Source organism: Phalacrocorax aristotelis, chromosome Z (genome assembly GCF_949628215.1).
Source record: "Phalacrocorax aristotelis chromosome Z, bGulAri2.1, whole genome shotgun sequence".
Lineage (NCBI taxonomy): Eukaryota > Metazoa > Chordata > Aves > Suliformes > Phalacrocoracidae > Phalacrocorax > Phalacrocorax aristotelis.
Window position 1 is genome coordinate 25,846,885 of NC_134311.1, and position 19,026 is coordinate 25,865,910.

At 46.8% G+C, this 19,026-nt stretch overlaps 1 protein-coding gene across 1 annotated transcript in view; it reads left to right on the forward strand.

Moving 5' to 3' along the window:
* Window positions 1–2,308: 2,308 nt before the first annotated feature.
* SHB (SH2 domain containing adaptor protein B) overlaps window positions 2,309–19,026 on the forward strand; it is an 82,715-nt gene continuing 65,997 nt past the window's right edge. Inside the window, exon 1 of the mRNA XM_075078552.1 lies at window positions 2,309–3,232. Within this exon, the coding sequence (XP_074934653.1) occupies window positions 2,660–3,232 (573 nt within the window). The 5' untranslated portion in view covers window positions 2,309–2,659. The remainder of the gene's footprint in view (window positions 3,233–19,026) is intronic.

Genomic DNA, 19,026 nt, shown 5'->3' on the forward strand with positions numbered 1-19,026 from the left:
ATAACTCCAGTAAAAGCTCTGAAAAGATGAAGCCTGGTTCCCCCAAAAAGCCATGTGAAAATGACTCAGAGCAGGGACTAGGAGTGCTGCAGGTGCAGATGTACACTGCGTGAGCAGACTGGGGTTGGAAAACAGCTTATGCACATCCGAGAGTGCTGTGGTCCTTGCAGACTCAGGTCGGAACAACCTCTGAGATTGGCATGCCTCACAGGCAGTAGAAATATTAATCTCATTTCTCTGCCATGCCTTAAAGATTTTTCTATTTTCATTCATAGCTATTATCCAAGTTTACCTTTTCCTGGATTTATCCAGTAACCCTATCTTTCCTATCTTCCCACATGCTGAGACTTGATGGTAGGTAAATTAAGACAACCTCTGAAATATTAGAGAACCTGCCGTGCACTGGCATCATTTTGCTCACCTGTCACTCCAAGCTGCCTGTCAATGCAGTGGAGAAAATGTAGTTCCTCAATAAGCCAGAAGGGACAGTATTGGCTTGGGTTTGGGGTACATCTAGGGCCTTGCTACCCTTCCCATGCCCCCTTGCTGGAGCCAAATTCTTAATGGAAAGACTGGAAGAACAGGAATTAGTGAGCTGCTAGACTTCTGGGTAACGGGTGTTTTATAGAAATTGAAACTCATCTTGCTTCAGGGCAAAACCTCACCCTTGTATAAAGGGCCTAGAACATGCCATTTCTAGAAACAGCAACTGTTGGGAGTCTTGCAGCCCCCTGAAAAGCCCTGGTACTAGCCAGTGAAGAAACAGGACAACGCTTCTCAGGCTCAGGCTGAGAAGCTGCTCTGAAAAAAACTAAAGGCAGACAGGATGAATGTGCTGAGCAGAAATGGGAGAGCAGCACTAAGGATGTAGAAGAAGAAATGTTTCCAGTTGCCCAAACCAGTAAAGGGAGCATGCTATCCTCCTTTCCACAAAAGCTGATGGTAATGCTTCAGTAAGTCCTGTCAGGAAGAAATTATAACGGAACCTGTGCTCACAGTGGAGGAGCTTGGTTCTCAGGAGGTCACTAAAACATACAGGCACAGTTACCTTGAGCGAGCTGCATGGTAATGACCAAACTCAAGGAATTTCTTGATGATCATTAACTCGTGATGGTAACTGACTCCATTCTGCCCTCAGAATTCATGACAGGAGTGGGTGTGTAAAATGTACTACAGGTATGATGTTGGGCTTCAACAGTGCCAACAGCGCACTGCGCAGATGTTTGCCAAAATGCAACATGGCACTACAGAGGGGACTTGTAATAAGAAGTAGATAAAACGTTCCTCCTCTCCCCCTCCCCTGTTCTGAATATAAAAGGAGAAGATAAGAAGACGTCCATCTTTCCAAATGATGAAAAGCAACAGTGCGAAACGTGATTAGCTCCTGACATCTTCACACTCCAAACACTGCATAACAACTGCCTTTCCCATCTTCAAAAAGTGCTTACATTTCTAGTCTAATTTCAGGTCACCCTTCGGCACAGAAAGCATGTTAGGACCTCTGGTGTTCATGTTAAGAACACATCCATGCACCCGGGAAAGGCACCCACCAACAAAATACAAAATATCCTGTTTGCTTAGCCAACAACAGGGCTTGCTGCCCTTTGACAGGGGCCAGCTGAGACCCGTCTAAGACCCCCTTACTCCACTGAGGTGAAGGTGGGCACACAGGTAGCAATACTAGAAAAGTCAGACAGCAAACTGCAGACAGTGGCGGAAACCACATCACCCTGGCTGCAGGCGTCCTAGACCTTCGAGACGACAGGCTAGAGGACAGGCAGAGGCTCCTAAACATCAGGCCAGCTAGGAATGGAAAAGCACCTGTACCTCCTGCCTCCTGGCGGCAGCAGCTCCGCTCCCCACCCTTTCACGGACGCAGAGCGGAAGCCTCGGCGGTTCCCACGCCCCGCAGCACCGGCCCGGCGGGGACTGACACGCACCCCCCCCTCCCGCGTCCTTTCTGCCGCGGAGCGCAGGAAAAGGCCGTACCGACACTCCCCCGCTTCCCAGAGACCCTTGCTACATCTGCTGCTGCTGCTGCTGATGATGATGGTGATGATTATGCGCGTCCTGTCCTTCCCAGGGCTTACGAGGAGGCAGCGATGAGCCCCGGAGCAGGCCCCCTGCAGGAAGACGCGCGGCCAGCTCACCTCCCGCCCCGCGGCCAGGACGGAGCGCACCGCACCGCACCGCACCGCCCGCCCCGCCGCGCCACCGCCCGCCGGCACCTGGCCCGGCCCCGCCCGCCGCTCCCCGCCCCCAGCAGTGGCGGTGGCGGTGCCGGTGGGCGGGCCCTGGCGTGCATGCAGATGCGTCCTCCGCCTCTCCGGTGCGTGCTGAGGTCAGGCTCGGCTGCGCTGCAAGAGCGGAGGAGCGGGAGCTGCGCTCGCGAGAGCCCCGGAGCCGCGGGGGAGGGCGCGGAGCTACGGCGAGCGCCTGGCGCGGGCCGGGAACGGTTCCGTCCGTCCCGCCGGCAAGTCGGGGCCTAAGCGAGGCCCTTCCAGTCGCCGGCTGCGGAAGAGCGGCGTGTGCGCGGAGGGGGGCGGCTGGCCCGCCCCGCCGCACCGCTCCTCCATGCGGGCGGCGGCGGTGAGCGGGGCTGGCGCGCGCGGCGCCGGGGGCAGCGCGCGGAGCTGAGCGGCGGCGGCCGGGGGAGACGATGGCCAAATGGCTGAATAAGTACTTCAGCCTGGGCAACAACAAGACCAAGGGCCCCCCGCAGCCTCCGCGGCCCGACTACCGAGAGAAACGCAACGGTGCCGGCAGCGCGCCTCGCCCCGACGGGCCGCTGCACCTCCACCTTCACCACCACACCTCGCCCGGCTTCCCGCACCGCCGCCTGCGCGACGACACCAGCGACCTGCTCCGCGCCTACCGCGCTCAGAAAGACCGTGACTTCGAGGACCCCTACAGCGGGCCCGGCTCGTCCCTGCGCAAGTTGCGCGCGATGTGCCGCCCGGACTACTCCGCGCCCGAGGACCTGGGCGAGGCGGCCCCCAAGGCGTTCTCGTCCTCGTCGTGCTGCGCCGCGCCCCCCGCCACCTGTGTAGCCGACTCCCCGCACCTCTTTCGCAGCCACAGCGAGCGCCGCCCGGCGACGCCGCCCGACGTGAAGTACATCTCCCCCAAGCACCGGCTTATCAAGGTCGAGAGCGGCGCTGGCAACGATGGCGCGGACAAGAAACTCACCAAGCAGCTGGCAACATCTGTCCCCTCTGCTATGAAAGATAAAGTAAGTGTTGTGCTCCTGTTCCCGCCGCTGTAGACTAGGTAGTAGGGCTGGGGCTATGTCAGCCCCTGGAAGGATTTTTGGTGAGGGGACTAGCTCCTGTCTGAACACACCTGGAGTGGCCTCTGTTCTCCACCATGCTTCCCTGGGTGGCCTGGCCCTTTTTAACATCTCAGGACAGGCAGGGCATATGCAAGGCTGGCACATGAAGTGGTGGTGCCCTGTCCTCTGGCTTTTCAAACTCACCTCCCTTCTGATGGGGCTGGTTTGCAGGTGTGCCTAGCCCTGCTCTGGGCACAGTGCACTGCAACCTCATGGCTGGTATCAAGGCTCTTGGGTTGGCATGCTCCTGTGGAACAGGATGTGAGTATTCTGAGAGGGTGCTTGGGGAGCTCTAAAGCCACCTGAGACGTCCCAAACTGACTTGTGACCCAAAGTTGTGGCCTCATCCCCATTGCACGTGGTATTGAGAGGTCATGTAAAAAAAAAAAAACCAAACCCGATGCCATCCCGAGTCAGACCACCAGTTTTTAAGGAGAGAGTTTGTCACATGTTCAGTAATAACTCCTTTGCCTCCTAGTTCAGTGTCAAAGGTGAAGTAGTTCAAAGTCCTTTGTGACAACAGCATCACAACTTCCATGATAACTGTGTTTCCAACTGGCAGGTACCTGAAGCAAGTTCTACAGCTACTGGCTCAGTTGCAAATGTTCTCCTGTCTTTTACTGGTTGCTCTTTACAAATATTAAGGAAATACTATAGACATAGAACTAGAAAGTGCTGGGCCCAGGAACTCTGCTTACAGCTGGGAAGCTTTGCAGAGGGAAGGAGTGTGAGTTATTTTGCAAGCACAGCACATATGCCTCAATCTCTGTTGGTCCTGTGAGTATAGTTTAGATTCTTCATACATTGGAAATTAATATTTCTTCATCTTGTAACTTGGCATTTAGGAGTTCAGTGTAATAGTCATATCACAGCAATTCTAAGTATGTGCTGAATGTTATCAGTTTAAATGATCTGTGTGTACATGTTTAAATATGTAACATCATTGCATTGAGCGGTGACACACTTCCGTGACAACTTGATGAATTATATTCTGTCCAGGTGGAATTCCAGATAAATCAGCTTGTGATGGTGATGATGATGATACAGATCAAAAGTCTATAATTTATTACATTGTTGTTTTAGGTGTAGGTCCTGTCTGGAAGCAGCTTCTTCTGTGGAAGTGAATGATTAAAATTAGAGTCTTACTATGTTACAGTCTCAGTATATTCAGTCTTCTTTCTATTGCCTGTGTTGAAACCATGTATGTGCTCTTAGGCAAATACTCTCAGCAGCTTCATACTTAAGAGAAAATAACTGCTTAGGGCAAAATGCTTCCAAGTGCAACTGCTATTTTTTTTTAATAGGGCATGATTTTCTGAAAATAATTAAATTTCCATTTTAGACCTTACTGAATCAATTTTCAAAGCAAAAACTACATCTGTTGCTAGGTAACCTGCTACCTTGTGTGGTCATAAATCTGTGTGCTGCTGCCAAGCCCTTGTTGCAGGTTCTAAAACTTGTTTTGAATTAGCAGCCTACAATTTGTTCTAAAGAACTTATGTCATAGTCACATTCTTTCTGTTTTTGAGAGAGAGAACTATATGTGACAAGCAGAAAATCTTAACGTGTCAAAAAATAAAATCATCCCTACACCTCAAAAAATAAGGGTGCCTGCCCCCACCCATGACAGAATTTGGTTGCCTTCTTTTCAGTTCTGTTATTTCCTCCCAGTAGTGGAAATGAAATCTCTCAATTTCACAGCCCTGAAATGTAAAGCCTGGCAGGTGAACCTGCTAAGCAGTTGTCATAGTGGGCACGCAGAGAACTGCTGCTCTCCTCATGTGTCATTCAATGATGAGAAAAAATGAGGAATTTAGTTAACAGAGTGTGTATAGTTCAGTGGCAAACAAAGCAAGTGGAAATAAACTGTGTAAGTTTTTCTTTTTCACATACAAGGATAGAGTGCTGTTTTCCTTTATGAGTTAACTGAGCAGTGAGAAGTCTGGTTTTCAACAAATTCAATGAGGAAATGTATAACTTCTGTGACTGGTCATCAGTAAAGAGTTGGCTGAAGAGCTCAGTTGTGTGCTAAACTTGAAAGAGTTACTTGAATGGGAAGGAGATTCAGGAAGATGCTTGTTTCATGTGGTTATTTCTAAAGGACAAATGGCAAAGTATGAATAATGACAGACTGGTTAGTCTAAATTCCCAGGAGAAAATGGTAGGCTAGCTGATTCAGGGAGTAAAGGAGATGGAGATTAAAAACAATGGCAGGCATGATTGTATTTTGCAAGACTTCAGGCATAGGCTATAAAAGTAACCACAGAGATGTAATGTATCTGGGGTTCAGCAGGCTTTGAAGTATAGCAGTAGAAGTACCAACTAAAGTTGAGGCAGACACCCAAATTGCCATGCATCTTTAATAGTGATGTGACTAACCTTTATAACAGATGCCCAGGGAGAGTCACCATTCCCACATGTCTTTGAATTCAAATTGGTGGGTGTATTTTCTTATTTAGGTAGTACAATCAGGCAGGTTTTGGGGCTTTAACAGTGATGCTCATCTTCAAACAAGGGAGAGCAGGCTATGTCAGAATTCATGGCAGAAGCAGCTCAGTTCCTTCAGTATGGAGGATAAAAATCTACTGGCTTCCATCTTTAGTGCTGGCTTGGAAGATGTTAACTGCTCGGCTCTCCTGTGGCAGGCAAATGATTGTAGGCAAGCTGGAACAACATGTGGCTATATGCCAGAACAACCTGTCAGCTACTGTATTTGTGTAAGAATAAATGCATGAATTGGCTTAACCTTGGCAAACCACTTGGTGAACTGGAGATCTAAAAGAATGAGCTGACGCCTTCCTCAGTGACTCTCTATCTGGCATTGTATGGTATGTGTAAATCCATAAAAGTAGTCATAGTTGAGGGGAAAGTGTCTGTGTGAAAGTATACTTTGTGTATTTTCTTACCTATTATGCTTTTTTTTTTTTTTTTTGAACCTAAACATTTCTCTGCCTGGATTTGCAGCTGAAGAAGCTGGAACACTATTCAAGGAGCAACTGTATGATACTCTGTTGCTGGATATTCTTAAGATTTAAAATCTGGAAATGTAGCATACTTGTCCTTTAAAAGAGAATTATTTCATAATAAACACTATTTTGCATTCCCTCTGTGCAGCACAGGCAGAACTGTGCAGGAGTTCTGGATATTGAATGCAGAAGACACTGCAAGTTACAATATCCATTTCCACAGGACAGGACATATCTGGTGTTGTAGAAAATAGATCAGTTCTGCACAGGCAGAGCTGATCCAGTGCAAAAGTATGCAAATGTCGTGTGGCAGCAGCAATCAGGCAGGAAGCTGTTCAGGGCAGCATAGTTGCTGACTTGATTTACAGAGGTCTGAAAACAACGTCTCTGTGTGAATTCTACATTTGTAAAAGGAAAAAACCCAATCCATTGTTTCCATGGGATTCACCTCAGAAGTGTGTGGTGTAGAGATCTGGCTGCTAGCTAAACCTATTTTCCTTGAAAGCTTTCCCCCCCATTATGTAAGAAAAAAGTTCCTTTCTGGCATTGCAATGGACTCTGGAAATGCTGTTTGAACTTCGAAGGTCTTTCATGAAAGTGCTTAGGCTCCATGGAACATTATTAATATCTGCATATAATTAAAACCTTTTAGTAAACATTGAGAAGATGTTTGTCTTATTTCTGTATGTGGAAGGTCTAAGGGTTTTTTTTGACCTTGCAAGTGAGAACAAGTCAGGTGTATTTAACAGAATCTTGCAGCTGGTATTTCAAGGTGTACTGAGGAAACATTTGAAAGATGTCTAAGCAGTGTTGGGGTTATTTATATCAAAGTATATAGTTTCTAGAGATCCTAAACCAGAAATGTAACTGTGTCTTATTCCTATCCCATGTTTAATCGATTGCTGCAGGGTGTCAGGCTGCCACTCTTGACACTTGGTTCTACTCTGAAACAGTATTCCTCTCTGCATGTGGTTCCCATTGGTGTATGGGTCTATCTTCGAGTCAAAGGTCTTAAGAAAAAGATACTGGTGGCCACCGGTCTTGTGAACCTGCACGAATGGCTTGGGCAAAGCCACAAATAAAGGCAGCAAGCTGCATTTTCTACCTTGTATCTCATGCTGCTATAGTGCAGCTATAAATGCATTTTTCCACACGTGTCTGTCTCATGATTCAAGGACTAACACAGTCTTACAAATGGGAAGATGTTTAGTTATTAGCTGAGCCTGTGGAGTCTTAGTGACTTTAGGGCAGTTTGAAGTGATGTGGTAGGCTGTTCAGTTACCAGTATTCCTGGCATCTGCAGTTTAGTGCACAGCTTGGAACAGTCTCAGTTCTGGGAACCACCCAAATTTTCAGACTCTTGGGCACAGAGAGATCCAAGAAGAGGAGGTCTATTAGGGGGGAGTATGAAGCAATTGGACACCTGGAGATTGAAGGAGGGAGTCTTAGTCTTCTGGAAGGGTGTATTGTGTATACTTTGCATTAAGCAGAAACAAACCACTGAAGGAAAGTCTCTCAGTTACTGGCTTCAAGCACCAAGAATGACTTGCCCCTTCTGAACTAGGATTTGCTTATTGAACTGTTTACTGGGAAACTGTAACTGACAGTGTTTCATGTGGCCTTAATCTGAAAAAGGCTAATACTGCAGTACAAACGCCCATAAGGGAGCTGGGCAGAGTGGTGGACCTTTGATCTTTCCATGCAACCTGTGTATCTAATGTCTACGAACTGTGCTCAGTTGGCCCCCCAGGAGTATGAGCACACGCTTGCACCATGCTTTTACATGTACCCTCTCTTGCTTCACAGGAGAGCATGCAAGACTAACATGTTTCTGTGCTTTACTGTCTTCCCAAATCCATGAGATCCACACTGCTCTTAGGAACACAGACTCTGAGTTATCATATGCTTAATTTCTGGGCTCATTGCATGGTACAAAGTGCTCATCTCTTTTGGACTGAGAGTGTGAGGGATACAGGCTGTTAGGTATGAGGTTAAAAGTTCTATGCAAAAACTCAGAAGGGACATGTTTTTCTTTTTAAAAGTGCCTGTGTTTGTATTGGTCTTTCCTTGTGTTGTCCAGCTGTAATCTGTTTGGTTGCACCTGTAATCACAGACGCTTCAGTCTTGATGTAGTGCCCCTGTCCTTGTGGACAACAAGAATTAACATGTGAGCTTTTCTGTCTCTTCTACTTGTTTTCTGAATATCTGTGTCACGAGAGCTGACTGGTGTGTGTTCTGGAGCAGAGTTAGTCTGAGCTTGGTGCTTTATCTTTCTTCTCCCCATCTGTATTCAAAGTAGCATTTTGAAATAGTTACCAGAAGACATTTGGTAATGACTGAAATTGGCACCAAGGTTTTAGCCTTTACTGCAAGGACAGAATCACAAAACTGCAGAATGTTTGAGCTTGGAAGGGAGATCTTGTCCAGCCTCCCCTGCTCAAGCAGGGCCACGTAGAACCAGTTGCCCAAGACCATGTCCAGACAGCTTTTGAATATCTGCAAGGGTGGAGATTCCATGATCTCTCTGGGCAACCTGTGCCAATGTTCTGTCACCTTCAAAGTGGAAAAAGCATTTCCTGTGGTTCAGATGGAAGCTCTTGTGTTTCAGTCTGTGCCCATTGCTTCTTGTTCTGTCACCGCGTACCACTGAAAAGAGCCTGGCTGTGTCCTCTTTGCACCCTCCCTTCAGGTATTTATACACATTGATAAGATCCTCCCTGAGCTTTCTCTTGTCTACGGTGAACAGTCACAGCTCTCTAAGGCTCTTCTCATGCATGTGGTGCTCCATTCCCTTCATCATGTTTATGGCCCTTTGCTGCACTCTCTCCAGTATGTCCATGTCTCTTTTGGACCAGTGATCCCAGAACTGGACCCAGCAGTCCAGGTGTGGCCTCACCAGTGCTGAGGAGAAGGGAAGGATCACCTCCCTTGACTTGCTGGCAATGCTTTGCCTAATGCAGCCCAAGTTGCTATTCATCTTCTTTGCAGCAGGGCACACTGCTGGCTCATATTCAGCTTGGTGTCTACCAGGACCCCCAGGTGCTTTTGCCAAGCTGCTTCCAGCTGCGTGTCCCCCAGCATGTGCCAGTGCATGGGCTTGCTCCTCCCCAGGAGCAGGACTTTGCACTTCTTCTTGTTGAACTTCATGAGGTTGATGTCTGCCCATTTCTCCAGCCTCTTGATGTCCCTCTGGATGACAGTATGACTCACCAGTTTCTCATCCACTCCTCCCAGTTTGGTGTCATCTGCAAACTGGCTGTGGGTACACACTTCCCTCATCATCTAGATCATTAATGAAGATGTTAAACAGGACTGGACGCAGTATTGACCTCTGGGTTACACCACCAGTCCCTGGACTCCAACTAGACTTCGTGCCACTGATCACCACCCTCTGGACCTCGTTATTCAGCCAGATTTCTGTCTACCTCACCATCTGCTTATCCAGCCTATACATCAACAGCTTGTACATGAGGGTCTTATGGGAGGCAGTGTCAAAGGCCTTACTGAAGTCCAGGCAGACAATATCCACTGCTATCTACTCATCTACCAGACCAGGCATTTGGACTTCCTGACCATAGTTTTCAGTTCTAGCTGAAACACTAACAGAACTACTCATCGCTGCAGTGGACTGCAAGTACTTAAGACATTTCCACTGGAGGGATGGAAGGCCAGCTTTAAAGTTAATTGCTCAATAATATTTGACTCTAAAGAATAGCTACAGTCTGTTTGGTCTGGGTTAAAAAAATCTGTAGAGCTGCTTTGTTTCTGTAGCTGAATTCCATACATCAATGTCAAACAGTAATGCTTGAATTCTTGTGTCTTCTCCATGTGGCTTTGCAAAAATACTAGATACTGGATTTTCAGTGGCTATATTCCCAAAGGATTTCAAAACATTTCACAGGCTTTATGTAAGAGAGTAGTAGTGACTACTGGGGGACTTCAGCCACTTACAGTTTATAATGTGATATTTCCTTTATGACTGTGGACTAAAGGCTGCTGAAGGTTACTATGGGAGGAGTGTGTGTGAACATACTACCCTCTTGGAATTCAGATGTGTGCTCTTCTGAGATATTTAAAGATCTGTTTTAGTCTTGCAAGGTTTAAAAAAAAAACAAACCCCGAAGTAACAAAAGATAGTCTTAAATATTCAAATAAAAGTCACAAGTGTCCCAAATGTAGTTTTAAAGATGGGTATGTAAAGCGTGAGATACAAACCGGCCTACAGCTGTGCTACATAGTCTGTGGGTAGTTTCTGCGTAGGGACCTTATAAAGATTGTTAGATTGTAGCTCAGTAAAGTGGGCCTGCTGCAGAGTTTGTTAAGGAAGATGTTACATCCAACGGATTCTCTCCAAGTGAAGGTTTAGGGCAGTCTTTTTCTTTAAAGTCAGTTCTACTGTTCAGCTGCAACCTTTATTCTGTAGTTTCAACCATTGTTGTTCCAGGAAGCAGATTTTTGGCCTTTGTATAGAATAGAATAGGACATCTTCAGCTGGAAGGGACCTACAATGGTCATCTAGTCGAACTGCCTGACCACTTCAGCTGACCAAAAGATAAAGCATATTATTCAGGGCATTGTCCAAATGCCTCTTAAACACTGATAGGCATCGACCACCTCGCTTGGAAGCCTTTTCCAGTCATGGACCATCCTCCCTCTAAAGAAACGTTTTGTGATGTCAAGTCTGAAACTCCTCTGACGCAGTTTTGAACCATTCCCACGTGTCTTGTCACTGGATATCACTTGCCCTCCTCAGGAGGCTGTAGAGAGCAATGGAGTTGCCCGTCAGCCTCCTTTTCTCCAAAGCCTTTAGCCGCTCCTCAGAGGACGTGTATTACAGCCCTTTCACCAGCTTTGTTGCCCTCCTTTGGATGCATTTGAGTACCTTAACATCCTTGTTAAATTGGGGGCCCAGAACTGCACACAGTGCTCAAGGTGAGGCCACACCAACACTGAATACAGTGGGATAATCACCTCTTTTGACTGGCTGGTTATGCTGCACCTGATGTACGCCAGGATGCAGTTTGTCCTCTTGACTGCCAGGGCACACCGCTGACTCCTGTTGAGCCTGCTGCCGACCAGCACCCCCAGATCCCTTTCTGCAGGTGGCTTTCCAGCCATTCCTCTCCCAATTTATACTTGTACCCAGCGTTACTCCATCCCAGGTGCAGAATCTGGCTTTTGAACTCATTAAATTTCATGCCAGATTTCATGCTTATTAGATTTCATGTATTCTGTCTAACTCTGCCTGTGGTGGCTGTAGAAAGGAGTAAATGCACGGTTCGTGTTAAACTGGGAGAATGTCCTGCCAGTCAGTGAGAAAGCATTGGTTCAGCTTGCTTTGGCTGTTGTGATCTGTGTCTAATTGTGCTCTGTTTCAGATTAGAGAGACTTTCCTTTGCATCCACCTCCAGAGGTTCTCTTGTCTCCCATACCCTGACACATCTACCTTAAAGAAATAAGCTGGTTAGCCATAGTGATTGGCATGATTGCACTGCCAGACATCTGCAGGGGATATTGAAGGCCACTGCAGGCAGTTTAAAACCTGAAATTCATTTGAGAAGCTCTGTTGTGGCTGACAGACACGTATCTCTGATAAAGGCAGTGCAAAGTTACTGAGATTGCAGCAGCAATAAAGAAGGTGAGCTGGATGATGTGGTAAATCCTGGGAGCAATTTTTCTACTGTGAGGATTAGGCAAATCACTCAAAGATAGATGAGGATCAGAAGCCTGCAACCTATGAGAAACTAAAAATTGCCAGATGCTCCAAGATCATAAAAGGAAGGCTGAGAGCTGCCTAGAATGCTTATTGCATTATCTTTTGGGAAGAACAGGTGTCCCCAAGCTGCAGACAAATGCCTGCTTTCTCTGTCCCTCCCTCCTCCCCATTCTCTGAGTCCAGTGGGGTACTTGGAGAGGTCTTTGGCTGTGGAATAGCTCCCAACTGTTATGCGTAACACTGCACTGGGTGAATCAATGGATGGTTGATTTGGCCTGTATATGATTGTGAAGCTATGTGTATTGAAATGGATGACTTACATGGTTTGGGTTCACTGAACTGCACAGGTGTTGCTGACAGGTTTCCAGCTGGCTTTCAAGGATGATGGAAAGTATTGGAGGGAACATGGGGGCTGTTGAGTTGGGGCCACTGTCACCATACCTCTGAGGATGCTTGGTGGTGTATGTGTCTGCGGAATACTGAAGTAATTTTAAATGCTGATCTGGTATCACAGAAGAGATGCTGAATTGTGTTATACAGGGAGGACATGTGTAGTGGTTCAGCCCCAGTCAGCAACTAAACACCACGCAGCTGCTTGCTCACTTCCCCCCACCCCTCTGGGTGGGGGAGAGAATTGGAAGACCAAAAGCAAAAAAAAACTTGTGGGTTGAGATAAGAACAGTTTAATAATTAAAATAATAATGATAATAATAATTATTATGATAATAATAACAATAATGATAATGTAATAAAAAGGAAAAGGGAAAAAGGGAAAAAACCAAAACCACAAACGATACAACCGCTCATCACCCACCGACTGACACTGCCGGTCCCCAAGCTGCAATTGCTGCCTCCCTCCCCCAGCCAGCTCCCCCCAGTTAACCTACTGGGCATGACGTTACATGATATGGTATATCCCCTTGGCCAGTTTGAATCTGCTCTCTTGACTGTGCCCCCTCCCCTCCCGGCTTCTTGTTCACCCGACAGAGCATGGGAAGCTGGAAAAGCCCTTGACTAGTACAAGCACTATGCCACAACAACTAAAACATTGGTGTGTTATCTCAACATTGTTTTCATACTAAGGCTAAAGCACAGCACTGTGCCAGCTGCAGTGAAGAAAATTAACTCTACCCCAGCTAAAACCATGACAGTATCTACCCCTTATTCCATACCATTTACGACATGCTCAGGTCCCATACTGTACAATAGAACTTCAAGAACCCCTACCCACCTTCTCATCCTTTAATAGAATATATAGATTTCATTTATCATTCCCCTAGTCTATGGGCCACCCCTGTAAAATGTCCGTGAAATGTCCGTTTAGTTCATTTAGTCCATGACTTTGGGCTTCATTTATTGTACGAGTCTTTCAGGGCTGGAGAGATGGTATGTGTGGAACTGGATTGTGGCATGCTGAAGTCAGTCCTTGTTCCATCACCGCTGTACTGTTAGTCCTCATTCTATCACTACTACACTTTTCTTGGTTCAATGAAAAGTATTTTTTATTAATTTGGGAGATTCCCACCATGATACCATTGATATGGTGTATAGCAACCATAGTAGTGATGACATACAACATTATATAGTAATTAACAGCATACCATTCAGTTCATTGGCTGTTTTCACCCAAAATCAAATCCTTTTGAGGCACGCATCAGATGCCTCCATCCTTCCACATCACCCACCTCATGCACCCAGGTCCTCAAGCAAAAGCAATCCCACAAATGGGTTTGCCCTTGCCTGAGGCAGGAAGAACCCAGACTGTTTTCCCCAGCGTATTTTTACGTGCACTACAGGGACTCTGTCCCCTTCCACAGCATGTAAGGGTTCTGACTGGGCAGGGCCAGCTCGATTGGCAAATCCCCTCGTGTTGACTAACCAGGTGGCTTTGCTAAATATGTATCCCAGTGTTTAAATGTTCCACCCCGCATTGATCTCAATGTAGTTTTTAACAGTCCATTGCTAAAACAGCCCATTGCACCGTTCAATTTTCCCAGAGGCTGGTGCGTGATAGGGGATGTGATACACCCACTCAATGCCGTGCTCTTTGGCCCAGGTGTCTATGAGGCTATTTCAGAAATGTGTCCCGTTTTCTGATTCAGTTCTCTCTGGGGTGCCATGTCGCCACAGGACTTGTTTTTCAAGACCCAGGACAGTGTTCCGGGCAGTATCATGGAGCACGGGATACGTTCCCAGCCAGCTGGTGGTTGCTTCTACCATTGTAAGCACATGGCGCTTGCCTTGGTGGGTTTGTGGGAGAGTGATATAGCCAATTTGCCAGGCCTCCCCATATTTATATTTCAGCCATCGTCCCCCATACCACAGAGGCTTTACCTGCTTCGCTTGCTTGATTGCAGCGCAGGTTTCACATTCATGGATAACCTGTGCAATAACATCCATGGTCAAGTCCACCCCTCGATCACGAGCCCACCTGTATGTTGCATCTCTCCCTTGATGGCCTGAGGTGTCATGGGCCCACTGAGCTAGAAATAATTCATCCTTATGCTGCCAGTCCAGATCCCCCTCAGCCACTTCAATCTTGGCAGCCTGATCCACCTGCTGGTTGTTTCGATGTTCTTCAGTGGCCCGACTCTTGGGGATGTGAGCATCCACATGATGTACTTTCACAACCAGGTTCTCTACCCTGGCAGCAATATCTTGCCACAGTGTGGCAGCCCAGATGGGTTTGCCTATGTGATGCCAGTGGCTTTGCTTCCACTGCTGTAATCATCCCCACAGGGCATTTGCCACCATCCATGAGTCAGTATAGAGACAGAGCACTGGCCACTTTTCCTGTTCAGCTGGATGGCGTTTACCTCTGCAAACTGGCTTGATTCACCTTCTCCTTCAGCAGTTTCTGCAACTTGTTGTGTAGGACTCCATACAGCAGCCTTCCATCTCCGGTGCTTCCCCACATGGCGACAGGACCCATCAGTGAACAGGGTGTATTACTTTTCATTTTCTGGCAGTTTGTTATAGAGTGGGGCTTCTTCAAGCACGTGTCACCTCCTCCTCTGGTGATAATCCAAAGTCTTTGCCTTCTGGCCAGTCCATGACACTTCCAAGATTCCTGGGCGACTGGGGTTTGCTACTCGAGCCCGCGGGGTGATCAGTGCAACCCATTTACTCCATGTAGCATCAGTTGCATGGTGTGTAGACGGGACCTGCCCTTTCAACATCCAGCCCAGCACCGGCAGTCGGGGTGCCAGGAGCAACTGTGCCTTGGTGCCAACCACTTCTGAAGCAGCTTGAACACCTTCGTATGCTGCCAATATCTCTTTTTCTGTTGGAGTATAGCGGGCTTCGGACCCTCTGCATCCCCAACTCCAAAACCTTATGGGTCGACCGCGGGTCTCTCCTGGCGCTTTCTGCCAGAGGCTCCAGGTAGGGCCATTGTCCCCAGCTGCAGTGTAGAGCACATTTTTTACATCTTGTCCTGGCCGAACTGGTCCAAGAGCTACTACATGAGGTATCTCCTGTTTAATTTGTTCAAAAACCTGTTGTTGCTTAGGGCCCAATTGGAAATCATTCTTCTTCTGGGTCACTTGAGAGAGAGGGCTTACAATCAGACTGTAATTTGGCATATGCATTCTCCAAAAATGCACAATGCCCAAAAAAGCTTGTGTTTCCTTTCTGCTAGTTGGTGGAGACATGGCAGTTATATTGTTGATCACATCCGTTGGAATCTGATGACAGCCATCTTGCCATTTTATTCCTAAAAACTGGATTTCTTCTGCAGGTCCCTTAACTTTACTTTGTTTTAACGAAAACAGCCTTCAGAAGGATTTGTACTATTTTCTTCCCTTTCTCAAAAACTTCTTCTGCTATGTTGCCCCACATGATGATGTCATCAATGTGTTGAAAGTGTTCGGGAGCTCCACCTTGTTCCAATGCGGTATGGATCAGTCCACAGCAAAGGGTAGGACTGTGTTTCCACCCTGGGCAGTCAATTCCAGGTGTACTGGACATCCCTCCAAGTGAAAGCAAACTGTGGTCTGCACTCTGCTGCCAGAGGGATTGAGAAGAATGCATTAGCAATATCAGCTGTGGCATACCACTTGGCTGCCTTGGACTCTAGTTCATACTGAAATTCTAGCAAGTCTGGCACAGCAGCACTCAGTGGCGGAGTGACTTCATTCAGGCCACAATAGTCTACTGTTAGCCTCCACTCTCCATTAGACTTCCGCACTGGCCATATGGGACTGTTAAAGGATTAGCAGGTCTTACTGATGACTCCTTGGCTCCTCAGTTGGTGAATGAGCTCATGGATGGGAATCAGAGAGTCTCGGTGCAATATTGCTGCTGGTGCACTGTTGCGGTGGCAATCAGCACCTGTTGTTCTTTGACCCTCAGCAACCCCACAACAGAAGGGTCCTTCGAGAGGCCAGGCAAGGCAGACAGCTGTTTAATTTCCTTCGTTTCCAAGGCAGCTACACCAAAAGCCCACCTGTACCCTTTTGGGTCCTTGAAATACCCTCTCCTGAGGTAGTCTATGCCAAGGATGCACGGAGCCTCTGGGCCAGTCACAGTGGGGTGCTTTTGCCACTCATTCCCAGTTAGGCTCACTTTGGCCTCCAATACAGTTAGCTCTTGGGATCCCCCTGTCACTCCAGCAATGCTGATGGGTTCTGCCCCTATATAGTTTGATGGCATTAAGGTGCACTGTGCGCCGGTGTCCGCTGAAACTTTATACTCCTGTGGGTCGGATGTGCCAGGCCATCAGATCCACACAGTCCAGTAAGCCCGGTTATCCCTTTCCTCCACGTGGCTGGAGGCAGGGCCCCTCTATTCCTGATCGTAGTATTCGTCACTCACTTCTTGTAAATGCAAATCACAAGTGTCTCTATTAGGATCAGAAATAAAATCAGTGCTTCTACTCCTCTGTCTGGGGAGGTGCTCACTGGAAACTGGAGCAGCAGCTTTCCTGGAAGAGCCTCCCTGAGTGATTGTTTTTCCTTGCAGCTCACATACCTGTGGCTCTAGGGTCGAGGTGAGTTTTCCATCCCACTTCCTCATGTCCTCTCCATGGTCACGCAGGTTGAACCATAGGGTGGCCCGTGGCATGTATCCTCTCTCTTGAGCAAAAGGATGCTTACTCCTAATGGCTGGTCCATACCAGTGTGGAGTAGGACATATCTCCTTTAATTGCTGGAACTCCTGGGACAGTTTCTCCACAGCCGAGATGAGGGAGGAAGAGATATTTGCTTTGTAATCCTAGAGGTTATCAGTCACCTCCACCACTGTTGCTGCCTCGTCATCTTTCCAGGACATTACTGCCAATGAGTTTGCATGTGAAGATGGTGCGCTCTGTACAAACTTCCACCACATGGGTCATTTGCACTCAGCTTCATCTGGATCTTTGGATGACTGGCTGGATGACTGCACCTCATTACAGGGTGACAGGCTGGAGCTACACAGCTAGGCCTTTGTGAGCTGCCAGAAGGATGCACCTCTTTCTTTCCTACCCTCAGCGTTCTGGTGCAGAAAGAGGAGCCGTGTGCCCTACTGCTGCTCAGCAGCTTGGTGCCTTTTCTTTGAGAGGTCAGGTGGGCTGCAGGGAAGGCCCGGGATGGATATCACTGCATACAGTAGCCTTCCATGTCCTAGCACTAACATGCCAATTAGAAGCTTGTCTTGTGTGTTTCGCAGTTGGTTTACTCTTAGTGCTTCTGCGTAAGTTCACTACTTAATCTTTCTATCTGTTTATTGCTATGAGGATCTATACTCAAAAAAGCCAGCTGTGGGAGAGAGGAAAGTAATCCATTGCTTTTACATGTCTTTGCTGATTCAGTAGGGACAACTTTGACCTGGTTCCAGCAGCTGACAACTTCTTGGAGACAGAAGAGGAGGCTGCATGCTGTAGATGCAATTCATGTTCTCACAATGTCTATGTCACATATGAAGACCCTGAAGCATTCCTTGTAAAAGTTAAATTTGCATCTGTGAACAAGCATTAACTTACCAAAAGTATTAGAGGAGCAAATAATATGTCCCTATTGTTACACTTTCTTTAGTCATTGTGTTTTTATGTTCAGCCAGCAATTCTAATTAAGGTCTTTGGACTGATAAAGCCAGTAACTGTAGGAGACAAGGAGGAGGTACATTGTTTAATCTCAAAAGGTAGTGATGTGTACATGGCTAAATGTTGGATAAGGCTAAACTGGTTATGAAAGAAAAAAAAATCTACCTAAAAATGAATGCAGTGTTGGAGTTTGCATGTGTGGCAAAAGAAGGCAGGTGAAAACGGTCAAAATGCCAACAGCAGATTTATTGCCTTACAGGTTCTGACTTAAAATATAAGTGAAAAGTACATGGTGGATGCCACATATTGCCTGTGGAAGCATTTTCCTAAATTATTGAGCTGAGTCCAGAACATACCATCAGTGTAGCACTTGCTCATCCTCCATCTTCATGGGAACCGTATCTGTGAACTGAATCCAAATGCCTTCTTAATCACATCCTCCGGTCTATGCGTCTTCTGTCTGATCTCAAACTGTTGCTGTAGTCTCCAGTTTTATTTAAATACATTTAGGTTTTCTTGTTACATACGTTGAAATAATTTGTAAAGTTCTAAAATCTACATTATAAGTATGTACATACACACACATATACAAAAATGTGATAACTATACAAAATATATAGTTACCATTTATTAAGTGTTATTTTATATACATAAACATGCATATTGCTGAGAAAGAGGTTATGGACCTTCTGTCTTTGCAGACTTTCAAAGTTTCTGCTGGCAAGACCCTGAACAACCTGGTCTGGCTTTCATATTACTCCTGCTTTGAGCAGAAGAGTGGTTTAATTGTCTTCAGAGGTCTCATGGAACCTAGGTCTTAATGTAACTCTGATGTTCAAAAACTGCCCTGGAGCCTGAGTGTTGCTGACAGACTTTTATGATGTTAATATAATGCATCCCTGTAAGAACAGTAGTGCAGGATCTAAGGTACAGATCTGTCAAGCTGGAGTGCTTTTCCCCGTTCTATAGATGAATCTGTGCAGTAAGTGAC